This window comes from Rhinoderma darwinii, chromosome 13, assembly GCF_050947455.1.
Source record: "Rhinoderma darwinii isolate aRhiDar2 chromosome 13, aRhiDar2.hap1, whole genome shotgun sequence".
Taxonomy (NCBI): domain Eukaryota; kingdom Metazoa; phylum Chordata; class Amphibia; order Anura; family Rhinodermatidae; genus Rhinoderma; species Rhinoderma darwinii.
Window position 1 is genome coordinate 54,138,855 of NC_134699.1, and position 13,726 is coordinate 54,152,580.

General features: G+C 44.5%; 1 protein-coding gene across 3 annotated transcripts in view; it reads right to left on the reverse strand.

Moving 5' to 3' along the window:
- Positions 1-711: 711 nt before the first annotated feature.
- The window catches only part of ASPSCR1 (ASPSCR1 tether for SLC2A4, UBX domain containing), a 40,070-nt gene continuing 27,055 nt past the window's right edge, over positions 712-13,726 (reverse strand). For all 3 annotated transcript variants that reach the window (XM_075846225.1, XM_075846226.1, XM_075846227.1), the window contains exons 13-16: positions 3,595-3,646; positions 1,329-1,398; positions 1,069-1,247; positions 712-962 (exon numbers count right to left, since the gene is read on the reverse strand). In XM_075846225.1, the coding sequence (XP_075702340.1) occupies positions 952-962; positions 1,069-1,247; positions 1,329-1,398; positions 3,595-3,646 (312 nt within the window). In that variant the 3' untranslated portion in view covers positions 712-951. The remainder of the gene's footprint in view (positions 963-1,068; positions 1,248-1,328; positions 1,399-3,594; positions 3,647-13,726) is intronic.

Consider the following 13,726-nt stretch of genomic DNA (forward strand, 5'->3'; position numbering starts at 1 on the left):
TTAACCACCTCTTAGCACATAAACACAAAGACCAGGGGAGTGTCGCTATAGACGCAGGTCTGTTTTCCATGCTGCATCAGAGGAAGGGAAATTGTGTAGCTGTATTAAGAGGTGACGCAAAAGATTATGAGGAACACTGAGTGCATTTTATTCCCTGCCGGTTATAAATGCCAAGGATTGTCCCTTTTATCAGCTCCGGCATCTCATGTGTGGCTCAGACGCAACCTCACCGAGGAAGCCGTGCCAACAAAGGACAATTTCAACCCAGGAAAAGCACAAGCCAAGTAAAGCATGGGGTGGAGGAAACGGGGAGTGCAGACAAACTCTAGGTAAAAAGGACCTTTTCAGTTTGGGTTCCTTGTTGTTGGAGGATGAGTAATTAGCAAAGTCAATATGGTGAAGTGGAAAGAGATCAGAGCCAAGTAGCTGACTTCAAAGGCGTTTGGACATTTTAAGTATTCTCCTGCCTCGTTAACACAAGGCGGTGTTGTGCCATCGGAGGCATCATTTTGGATCATTATCCAAAGCAGTTAGAAAACAACTTACAAAAACGGACATGTTCATCCATTAAAAAGTTTTTTTTCCACTTAGAGAACATTACCATCAATCCAGACAAGAGTCTCCACTCTATACCTGATGTCAAGCTCACCGGATTCACGCCGTTGGCTCACATGCTGTCAGTTAAGGTTGTGTGGAACATAAAAGGGCGTATAGAAAAAATGAAATTTTAATTAAATTAGTTTAATGATGCAAACAACTTTCCTAGTGCGTCCCTACTGCAGCGCCACTGAAACAAGACGTGAAACGCGTGTGGCACAATTCACATCTGTATAAGCTCAACCATAAGAACTTGCAAGGGTCTATCGTCAATCAATCCACCATCCAGAACACGTTCCGCAACAGAAAGAACTCATAACTGGTAACCAGACATCTTCGTGCCTCATAGGAATGTCACTTCTTTCCTGAGAAAATAAAAAGCATCAGCAATTAGCATTTGGAGGTAGGAGATATATTTTTTTTTTAGTCTAAATTTCGGACCACGTGGCATCAGCCGTGTGCGCTTATTACCTGGTAGTTTCAGCCACTTGGGTACTTTGCCGTGATCCCTTTGAACTTGTTGATGAGAATCGGGGACTCCAGACTGCTCTTCGTAATTCTCTGGTGCTCTGTGGGCATCCGATGAGCTGGCCTCTGGATGGTCCTCCATCACGGGTGCTGCAGACATAGATGGCACACGTGGCATGGCCCTGTCCAGGTAGAAAGCAATGCCTGAACTCCAGTGAACATGATCACATTGTGCCGTGCTATTTTCATTTAGGGCCTCTTACCTGGCAACTAAAATGTCAGCTTGGGAAGGAGACATTGGTTCATTCACGAAGTGATGCCGCAGGAAATGTTCTGTAGAGTGGGGGGAAGTTGTATTAAAAGATTATGGAAACATTAACCCATTGCTTGTATAAAGCCGTCTTTTGTGGTAAAACTAATATAAGGAGTTAAATTCCACAGGATCCATAGAATCTGACGTACAATGTTTCTAGGTCCCTGTAGACTCCTAGGTTGCCTCTACCTACAATTTACTAAAACTCTGCCCGGGAAATTTTCCCACTTTTGACGTACACAATTGAAACCTGAACTATAAAATTAAAAATATACCACCATGAATAATATTTTCGGAAAGTAACGTCCCGGTCACATTGTGAAAATGCCACTGGCACGTTACCCTCCTAGGCGCCTTCATGCAATTTTGCATCCAAGCATGACGTGTAAATAACGCATAAAAAGTCATGTTTGTGGCTAAAAGATTGATCTGGGCAGAGCCTGAGACACACGATACCGCCTAAAAATAAAAGTTCAAGATGTGCAGAGTTCATACATGTCGCTTAAGCTTATGTCTACATGCATTTATCTTCACAGCAACACCAGAAGTGAATAGACCAAAAATCTCGGCAATCCAGGTGCTGGTAAACATCAGAGTCCTGGAGTCGTGAAATGGTCGCAGAGGTTTGATTAGATGTATAATTGTTCATCTTTTCACCCTTGTAGTAGAAAAGACCCCCCCCCCCCCCCCAACTGTGGTATTCAGAGATCACATATCCTCTCTCACTGGTAAGAAGGGTGAAGAAAAGTTTGTATCCCCCCCCAGGGGTCACTGGAGGAAATGCAGGAGGAGAGATGACGGTAACAAGCTGCGATCTTTCTTCCTGCTATCAAGTGCAGACCCCCCCACCCCCCTCCTCTAACACAGAAAGTAAAGCATTTCATCCTGCTCCCCAGCTTTAAACAAGTGCTGCCCCCTTAATATTGGACCTAGGGCTTTGATCCTGTTATTATTTGAAAGCCAAGATCCTGGGTGTTTTAAAGTCATGATGTATTAAAATAAGTCCACGGCCGAGAAAGGGTTAAAGTGAAGGCCCACCCTAGCACCATTTCTTTGATTGTCCCAATGCATCTAAAATTTGCAAATAGTAAAAAAAAAAAAAAAAGATTACACTTTTGTGTCTACAGCTCCTATGCATCTCCATAGAAACAGACTACAAACAAACGGTGTAGTCTGATCCTATAGTCATACTCCCTTCCATCTGTCCCCTACTTCTGGCTGATCTACGGAACTGGCATGTTCGCAAAAAGCAGGGAACAGATGGAGGGGAGTCGGACTGTAGGATCCGGATAGACAGAGTTTGTAGTCTGTTTCTATGGAGATGCATAGGTCTGCATAGGAACTGTAGACCCCGAAGAGAAGGACATTTTTTAAATAAAGACCATTTGCAAAGCTGCTTCCTTTTTCATTTTAGATGCATTGGAACAATAAATAAAATGTGGTTGCAAAGGTGTTCATACCCTTTAAGCCCTCCGAAAAAGGTATTAATCAACAATAAGCAATAAGGTCTACCTGGCAATCCATGGTTCACTACATTTCTCCTATATGCTTATATAGGTAATTATTAATTTGTTAAAAGGAATTATGTGGGGACCAAAAATGATTATCAGTGTAGTCCCTGCAGTATGTGATACACTCACTAATATACATTCCGGTCCCCGTCACGCTGATTGAGATTTTCATAGATTTTTATAGCACTGCCGGGGGACCGGAAGTCCAGTTGCGCAGCCTTCTTTTATGTCGATAAGACTCTTGTCATGTGACCGGCCCCGCTGTACTCTATGTAATCGCTGTACTACTGCTACTGCTTGTATATAGAGTACAGCGGGGCCGGTCACATGACGAAGAGTCGTATCGACATAAAAGAAGGCTGTGCAACTAGACTTCCGGTCCCCCGGCAGTGCTATAAAAATCTATGAAAATCTCAGCAACGTCCCACCGTGTATGATGACAGTACGCTGCCCTTGTGGCGAGCAATGTACAAAACTATTAGGTTATTGAGGATGTAACTACGTGTGAAAGGAATAGTGTAATGAGGCAAAGCCAAGGAGTGATAGTACATTATATTCTGTGGCTCACAGCTACCAGGACAGGCAAACAACAGGCTGGGCCTTTCAGCAATCTTCGTCTAACGCTACGTTCACGCCTCAAGGGGTCTATGCATTACGAGACCTAATACATGGCAGATGGAATTGGTAGTCCGGGTCAATTCTTACCTCTCAGCTTTTGTGACCCAAAATGAAGAACAGCAGCAGGAAAAAGCTGGGCCTGAGGGTGAGATGACAACCAAGAAGACATCAGTTGTTGCATAAAATATTGTATGCACATTATACACCGGTCAGCCATAACATTAAAACCATTGACAGGTGATATGACATTTATTATCTTATTACAATGGCGTCTGTCACGGGGTGGGATATATTGGGCAGCAAGTGATCAGTCAGTTCTTGAAGTTGATGTGTTGGAAGCAGGAAAAATGGGCAAGTGTAAAGATCTGAGAGAATGACCAGGGCCAAATTGTGATGACTAGACGACTGGGTCAGAGCATCTCCAAAACAGCCGGTTCTGTGGGGGGTTCCCGGTATATAGTAGGTGGTACCAAAAGTATTCCAAGGAAACGACAGGGTAATGGGTGCCCAAGTCTCATTGATGCAAGTTCGGAGCTCAGGCTAGCCCTTCTGGTCTGATCCAATAAAAGGTATAGTGTGGCCCAAATTGCAAAAAAAGGTAATGCTGGCTATGATAGAAAGGTGTCAGGACAAACAGCGCAGAGCTTGCTGCATGTTGGACCCGTCAAAGTGCCCATGCTGAATCCTGTCCAGCGCCAAAAGCACCTGCAAGGGGCACGTGAGCTGTGAACGTCTGGTGCCAGTTATCACCGAATACCTTCAGACGTCTTGTGGCGTCCATGCCCCGACGGGTCAGAGTTGTTTTGGCAGCATGACGGAGATATATATATATATATATATAATATATCCCTCAATATTACAGAAAAACAACAGCTGCAGGTCTATCTGTCCTGGTCTTGTGATGGCTACGCAGGTGAATGGTTCGTTACAAGACAGGGCTCTGATACACATCGGCTACATCCACATCTATCGGATTTGCTGCAGAAAACAGACTAGTATTTAAAAAAGACCAAAAAACCCACTCACTTTCCCTGACGCTCCTGTGGTAACACTACCCTGGTCCCATGCCAGCCTCTGTATACCCGGCCTCCAGCATGACGTGTTGTCACATAAGACAGTCACGTGTTGACGCATCATCGCTGGAGGTCGGCAAGAAAGCAGAGAAGCGTTGCCAGGGGAGGTGCGGAGAGGTTTTTATTTTACATTTTCAGTATAGTGTTTTTTTGTTATTGTAACTTATCTAGACTTGCATATAGGATTTTGCTTGCGAATTTCTTCTTCCCCATTGAATTCAATGGAGAAATCCGCAACAAATCCGTGTATTTTCTGCGGCAGAAATTGACGTGCCGAGCGTTTAAAAATATCCACTGCAGGTCAATGTCTGTGTGGAAAACGTTGCGGCGTCTGGAGGAGATTTGATCACATCTCATCCACTTTACCGCTACTATATTCTGCTGCAGACTTTCCGTTCGTACGTCCGTTACGTGTGAACGTTGCCCTACTGTAACCAGTCCTGTGCCCGTGTGTCCATCACATGACCAGGATTTTTATCCAGTGGAAGTAAATCATAACGATTAATACAAAAAGTAGATCGGAAAATTGTATAAACTTTTCATTATACAAAAAATAACGTTTACGTGCAAAAACTTGACTAGCAGTTTATTACCTCCGGAAGGGGCAACAATATACGTACAAGTGAGGGTTAATAGGAGCCAATAAGCAAAAAAGAAATCAACATACAGTGAATTGGGTCCTATTTCACATTTTATGAAGCCAGTCACTAGGATCACACACACACAAATCACTTGCCATATACCAGGATCCTGAAATACTCTGCGCAGACACAGTCTGAGTGACAGCTGGTGACTGGAAAATACATCTATTGAAAGTGGAACTAAATGCACATAAAACCCGTGTAATTAAGGCCTCTGAAGTGAAACGTGGATAATGTATATTGTTAAATGCCGGTTTGTTCACACCATAGAAATAACAATAAAATTCTCAAGTGAAGACAACGGGTGTAAAGGTCAGTATTTTGCTGCCACCAATGTGTACAATGTGCACCTGAAACCAATGTCTATGGGATCGGAGATTTACACATGGTCTTCAATGCTGACCAGGCCACACACACACAAGATAAAAGTCATCCGAAATGAGTGATTTTGACCAACCATCATTTGAAAAATGAATGCAAAGGATCGTTCACGACGTCTGCCGAAAATGTGATCGGCCAGGTGTGAAAATTTTGTTCGTGTTTGGCAAAAACGACATGTGTATGGCATGATCACCTAAATTTGGTCGATCATTTGCCACTTTGCGCCAGCCCCAGGGAGGCAGTTTTTTTTTTTTGGTTCCATACGAACGAATCCACGGACGACTGATCGGCCGCATCGCATTATCTTATGTATGTGGCCAGCTTTAGGCAGGAGCCAGTCCAGAAAGCTAAGCAGTCTTGGAAAGAGTCAGTGATGTGCCTCATCTTTATAGCGGGTTGTAAAACTACGCAAAGCCCATCATTTCTAGAAGCACCACAACGCTGCCACACAAGGATGGGGGAACTAGATCAAGAGTCATATCCAGCCTCTCTTCTAAATATGATGAGCTGAAGATTAGTGCAAATGTGTGCTCGGGCCCTTATTTCCTATAATGGTGGGGTTACCCATCACCCGGAGGTCCCCTCTTCTATTTGTAGTAGGTGATATCACATCATTCATACATGGTCAATGTAACTGGACAACAATAATAATAAGATGACAATGGAGCATCAGTACATAAATTTCCAATTGCACACTCATAATTCAATCTCTAGGACTATCAGTATTAAAGGGAACCAGTCAGTACAGGTGCCAGTAAAAATGCCCTGGGTGATTTTAATTCGTTTAAAGCTGGTTTCTACCATCCAAGTATATTCTGCAGGCTCAGACCCAGAACAGTCGTGTATGAGCGTAAGGACCCACCTTATAGAAGTCGCCTTGTCGTGGCAGGTGGGCTCACACAATTTGATCAAAATGTGTGCTAAGAACCTCCCTATTATAAGTAGATTCAGCAGCAATGCATATTTATTTTTATATATATATATATATATATATATATATATATATACAGTGTTTAGGTGGCATTGGTGTTCGCAGTGTGCTGTCGCCATTTTCTTGTGTATTGTTTGCAGTCACGTGCGTACTTGCATCTGTACACTTTTTTTGTTTTGCTGGAATTTGCTGATATTTCTGGAATGTGCTGTGCTAAACTTTCTTGTGTATTAGATGGATTCATAGATAGGCATCTCTCTATCTATCCTTCTGTCAATATATCTATGCATCGGTTATATAAAGTGAATCAATAGATGGATGGATAGATATAATCTATACAGCTTTCCTTCCATTCATACAACCAACCAACCAAACTAGATCTCTCATTTTTCTGTTAGTCTATATATCCAATTATTTCGCCATCTGCCCTCTCGGCACGCATCTATTTATCTATTATACTATCTATGAATCAAATAATCTAAAATAACCATATAAAGAGATAGAGGCATGGATAAAAATGTTGATCGTTTCATAAATATATTCATAAATTATTATTATTACTGTAGCGCTTTTAAGAGGTTACGACAGATGGGGTAGTATACTGGGCGTGCGCTGGAAAGAATGCGAGTGGCGAATGCGTGAGACTTCAGCGAGGATGAGAGCGACGTGGCCATACTGTGCCGACATCAATCCTAAGCAAGGGGGCAGAGTTGAGCAGGCTAAAACGGCGAGAACAGGAGCACTTGCGGGGAAACGGACCGCCCCAAGAAACACTTGCAGAGTCATTTTCATACGGCAATAAAGTCAGACAAGGTAATACCAAGCAATCGATAGATATGTGGGGACATACAAGATGATGGGACCGGTTTGGTAGGGCACTGGAGCTGACAGGTGACATCACAATGATAGAGCCGAGCTTATGTCATTGCGTAACCCATTCCCTAGGAATTGAGCCTATACTTGCCTCTTCATGTAAAACGTGAGCTGACCCGTGTGTGGCAGGAGGTGTGGAGTAGTAGTGCGGACTACTCTCGGGAGTGCTGCCACTGTTATCAGGTCAGATGGGAGCAGCACATGAAACAGGGCACAGTATGGGGCTTTTTAACATTTCCTTTTCAATCTGTATTGTGTAAGGTTGCATGGCACCGGAAAACAAAGACAGCTTTCCGTAAACTTTAATTACAAAGTACCAGACATGGTCAAAACTCCGAGAGAGAGAACACTCGCCAACGCTTTGATGTTTCATCTGTAGGGATTTCACTATTTAGAGAAAGGACAGCTTAGAAAGGGGCCCCTTGAAACGCACTAGCCCCCTTTAAACACAACATTTCTTTTATGCACTCGGGAGGCTGGAAAAATGAGGTTTGTGTAGCGTGTTAGTGCTGGAATTTTTTAATAACCTCCTCTCTCTCTCTTTACTCTCCCCCCCCCCCAATTATCGTGGTGAATAATTAACATAGTGAAGGAGATAACTAAAGCCAGCATCTCCCAAACTGAAAGATCTTTAGTTCAAAGCGCGTCCCTCTTTTTTTTTTTTGTCCATTCCCCCTGGTGCCGCCACTAAAACTTCCTTGTCAGTCAATCTCTGGGCAAACACTTCAAAGCCTCGTGAGGAAAAAGGCCCTGAGGGTCATAGAGAATTCATTGCAGGGAGGAACAGGCCGCACATACACCCAGCAATAGAAAAAAAACACAAAGACAACGGGGCTGGGCGACACCGAGCCTCAGATACACAAAGCATAAAGTCATACGGCGAAGAAAAGACAAAAAAAAGTATAAAAGGGTAAAAGAAAAAGTGGCCGAGATGGGGAGAACGGAGAGGAGGTGATCTGTAAATCTGTCACCGAATCTATGTTTGGTTCTTCAGACGTAAACAGCTCTGATGTTCTAGAAGAACATAACAATGGAGTGTCCCCGAGCAGGGAAAGCGGGTGGCATGTGAGGCATTCCTTCCATCCCAGGATGGTAGCAGATTAAAGTGCCACAGGTCTGTTTAGTTTGATGTTTGAAGATCAATGGAACCGAGAGCACTTCAAAGAGTGAGCGGGGATGACTGGCCCAATCCAGAATGCAAACATTTAGAGACACATAGGACGATCTGAAAGGCGAAGCAGGCTTTTGAAATGACGTTTAAGGGTTGAGCGATGTCTTCACAGGGAGCAGATCAAAAGCTTCAGACAGGAAGGAACCACCAGCGAAGAACCAAGTCCTAGGCATCCAGTACAAGTAGGCTATAATTATGGGGTCTGCGGCCGGCCGGGGGGAATCCGAGGGCGACCTTGACAAAACCCTAAGCTATTTGAATTATATACTATATATTTCTGTATTGGGAAAGTGTGGTGAGCCAAGTTCATTTCAATAGAACCACGGGGGTACAGGTGTAGTATGGATGCTGAAATGTGGCAGTGCCACGGTCTAAAACCGGTCTAAGGGTATGTTCACACTGGCATATTGCAGCCGTATTTTACACCTCGTAATATGGCCGAAAAAACACCTAGAAACAGCTCCCATAAACCACGCGTTTTGAGGCAGATCTGCCAAACGCTTTCATAGGAAATTGTGAAAATCTGCCTCAAGAAGGGACGTGCACGTCTTTTTTTACGAGGTATATTTTTACGCTGCGTTTCTTGCTACAGTGCGTAAAATTAGGACTTGTATGCATTATTTAGCTTTTACCCATTGAAAACAATGGGAAGCTGTTTGCAGGTGTTTTCAAGGCGTATTTCGGAGCACAATTGTGTTTCCGAAATACGCCTGAAAAATCTGTGTGAACATACCCTAAAGCTTAGGGCTCATTCAGACTAGCGTAAAACTCGTCCATGTGCTGTGTGCGTGAAAATCACGCACAGGACACGGATCCATTGATTTCAATAGGGCCATTCACACCTGAAGTTTTCACGCAGCGTGTGTCCGTTGCGTGGAACTCACTGCGTGTCCTATATTGGTGCGTTTCTCACCCACCTAGGCGCCCATTGAAGTCAGTGGGTGCGTGAAAACCACGCACCGCACACGGATGCACATCCATGTGCTGAAAGTAATTTGCGCATCAATTCCATGAAAAACGCAGGCCATCCGCAAAGCACACTGATGCATAACGCAGCGCACACGGACAAGATTCCCATGCGTTTTTCACGCGCGTGGCTCTGATACGCTCGTGTGAATGTAGCCTTGAGGGAATCTTTATAAGCGGGAGCAAAAAGAGAATACAGCAGGATAACAGCGAGGTCATAAAAAGAACAAAAGCTGCTGTAAAACCACCTGCAGCATGAAATCTCATTCACACAAGTGCCTGGTGAGTGATTTTGGTCATAAAAATATATAACAGGGAATTGATATTGGTAAATGCAGCTTATTCCATATTACCAGTATAAGACCCAGTTCACACAAATTCTACCTCCCATTCATTCAATGGGTGTTGGATGCTTCCTTTTCCCGCTAGCTGATTTTTTTCAGCAAGCGGGGAAAAAGAAGCGTCCTGTTCGATCCTAGGCCTAGTTCACACAGTTTTTTTAGGTGCTGTTTTTGATGCGGAAACCGCGCTAAAAAAACTTCCGAAATCGACCTCCCATTGATTTCAAATCGGAGACAGAGGCGTTATTTCCCCCCCCCAAAAAAAAGCAATGTGCTCTACCGTTAGGCGTTTCCGTCTCTGACCTCCCATTGACATCAACGGGTATGCAGAGACAGCGGTTGTCGCTGCATGTTTTTCCCTTGGCTGAAAAACGCAGCAAAAAACGTGGCACAAAGAGTGCAGTCATGTCAAAGTCTGCCTGCAAAAAAACTCTGTGTAAACACGGCCTAAGGGTATGTTCACACAGAGTTTTTTGCCGTGGAAACGGCGTTGAAAAACGCGGCAAAAAATGTCAGAAATCTCCTCCCATTGATCTCAATGGGAGGCAGAGACGTTGTTTTCCCGAGAGCGTAAAAAAACACGCTCGCGGGAAAAAGAAGCGACATGCCATTTCTTCGGGCATTTCCGTCTCTGACCTCCCATTGACAACAACGGGAGGCAGAGAAAGCGTTTTCCGTGGCATTTTTTGCCCGCAGCGCTCAGTGGCCGGAAAACGCTGCAAATAGCGTGCAGGCAGGTCAAAATCCCTTTGACTGCAATAGGAGGTTCGGGCGAAATCCGCCCTAAGGCCCTGTTCACACTGAGTTTTTTGCAGGCGGAAAAATCTGCCTCAAAATTCTGCCTGGAATTTTGAGGCACATTTTTCCACCTGCAAAAAAACTCAGTGTGAACAGGGCTTTAGGGCGGATTCCGCCCGAACCTCCTATTGAAGTCAAAATGAGGAGTCTTCCTGCCGACGGGAATAATTCCGCAACGGATTTTGTAGCGGGACCCGCCACACAAAATCCGCCGTGTGAACTGAAGTCCCCATGCACACAAACGTTCGTTTGCGTCTGCAATTCACCCGCAAAAACACGGGTGAATTGTGGACTCATTCACATGACCGTCGTTTCCACGGTCTGTGCATTGGCCGGGAGTCCGGACCGCAAAAAGATAGGACACGGCTACGGTCATGTGCATGGGGCCTTACTGGTATATACATCTCCCTAATATACTCGTGTAGGTTCATCTATGCTCTTTGCATGAACTTTGGAAGCCCGCAAGGGCAGAAGTCCCTACATAATAACCAAAAAAGAATAAAAAGTGATACGTTTGGCTTCAGTGCACACCATGCAGATGTTTCTGATGTCGGATCTTGAATACCTTCTCCGCTTTACTATCCTTTTTACTTACAGGCCGAGACTTGGCTGCTGCTGCTGCTGGGATTGTTCTTTTTTGGGACATATATAAATCAGACATGCTATAAAATAAAACAATTTGACAGACGCAAATTTTTTTTTATCAACTTGCTTTCCGCTCAGCGATTTATAGAGGAGGAAATCTATACAACGCTTTTCCTTCTGATCACAACATGTTCAAAGGGCTGATAACTTTTCCACATGAAAAATAAACGCCGAGCACCAGGGGGACTATTATCCGGTGTCAGTCTACACAACAGTGGTCCTCCTTCAGATCTAAGTACCCTCTTCCCCCAAAATACACAATCTTCATGACGGCAGGATGTGTCTTATTGCCCTGTGAGCCCTGGGGATGGACCTCCCTCCTCCGGTGACACTTTTATTGAGTAGTTTAAGGTTCAGTGGAAGCGCCTCTATTAGGAACAGCAGTCATGGAAAGCCGGCCAAAAATAACAGGGCTGCCGGCAAGATGAAAGTCTGAGGCAGGAGAGGCTCCGCTGCCGGAACGTTACAGAGAAGAAAGACCCCTTCACAAGCTGCCAAGAGCTCCGAGCCCCCTCTCCTCCCAGGAACCTACTCCAGGCTGAACACACAAGCAGGGGGCTCAGGTTACTACTGTAGAGGAGGACGGAAAGACCCACACAGCAAACTGATCCTATAGAAAACCACCAGTAGGGTCTCGTCTCAGATGCACAGGGAAGACCCTGCACCCAGAGCTCATAGGAAGCATGAAAGCATCAAGATAATAATTCTTCACTCTTCGCGCTGGTATTTAGTAGATATTCAGTCTTTACATTAGGTGATCTTCCCATTAGTCATCTGGGATTCCCGTTGTTGTAATCCTGGACAACCCCTTTAATGGCTCCACTGACTAAGCATTTCACTGCTCATTGATTGTCGGATTGTTCGGCATACATAGCCTTGTAGAGACCTTTTAGGGCTCATTCACACAAGCGTGAATCTCGTCAGTGTGCTAGGCCTTGAAACACGTGCAGCATACGGCCCCATTCATTTCAATGGCGCTGTTCACACATGCAGGAGTGTTCACACAGCGTGCGTCTGTTGCGTGAAACTCACTGCATGTGCTCTATTGGTGCGTTTTCACGCATCTAGCCGCCCAATGAAGTCAATGGGTGCGTGAAAACCATGGACAGCACATCCGTGTGCTGTCCGTCTTTTATGCATCCGTTACATTGAAGAAAAAGTGCGTGCGTGAAAAACACATGGCACACGCAAAGGACACTGATGAAAAAACACAATAAACACGGATAGATCGGTCACGCTCGTGTGAATGCAGCTTTACATGGGCCAATTGTCGGGAAAACAGCATTCATATGAACTTGTGTACACAGGGCAACGATCAGCCGATGAACACAGGGCAACGATCAGCCGATGAACGAGCAAACGCTCATTCATCGGCTGATCGTATTGTTTATGCAGCAATCAATAATATGGTTGTCGGCAGCACGTCTCGCTGTGCAAACGGAGATGTGCTGCCGACATGATAATAATGTATGGGGACAAATGATCGGAGTAACGAGCGCTCGTCTCCATACTAGCTCCTTGTGAAAGGAGCAAACAAGCGCCAATCAACGAGCTGTCTTGTTGATCGGCGCTCGTTTCCACGGCCCATGTCAGAGGACCCTAAGGGTATGTTCACACGCAGAGTCAAAAACGTCTCAAAATACGGAGCTGTTTTCAAGGGAAAACAGCCCCTGATTTTCAGATGTTTTTTTAGCAACTCGCCTATTTTGCGGCATTTTTTACGGCCTTGGAGCCGTTTTCATTGGAGTCATTTTACGAGCCGTATTTTGACAGCGACGCGTAAAATGACAGCTCGTCTGCACAGAACATCGTAAGACCCATTGCAAGTAATGGCCAGATGTTTGCCGACGTATTGGAGGCGTCTTTTCAGACGTAATTCGAGGCGTAAAACGCCTCCATTACGTCTGAAAATAGGTCGTGTGAAGCCAGCCTAACAGTATCCTTCCCTGCGCCATACCCCTTTACACTTCTCACTGATCACTACCAATGTAACATAGCCAATTACTCTCCAAACATCCAATATTTACGTACTGGACAAATATCTTTCTTTACTGTCCTCGTTCTCCAATGTTCTCTTTTTTTGTATATTTGTCACACTTGAATGTTTCAGATCATCAAACTACATCTAATAATGATTCCATTTCTTGAAAAACATTAATTGCCCCCTTAGCTAATTAATCAACCAGTAAATTAATTTCAATTGACAATTGGGTTCAAAATCACTAGCTATATCCAGGCATGATTCCTGCCAGACATGTTGAATCTAAACATCACTTAAAGACACTCTGTCACCACATTATAAGTGCCCTATCGTCTACATAATGAGATCGGCGCTGTCGCATACGGACACATTAACGTTAGTGAAGTGTCCTGACAGTGAATAGATATCACCTCCAGCC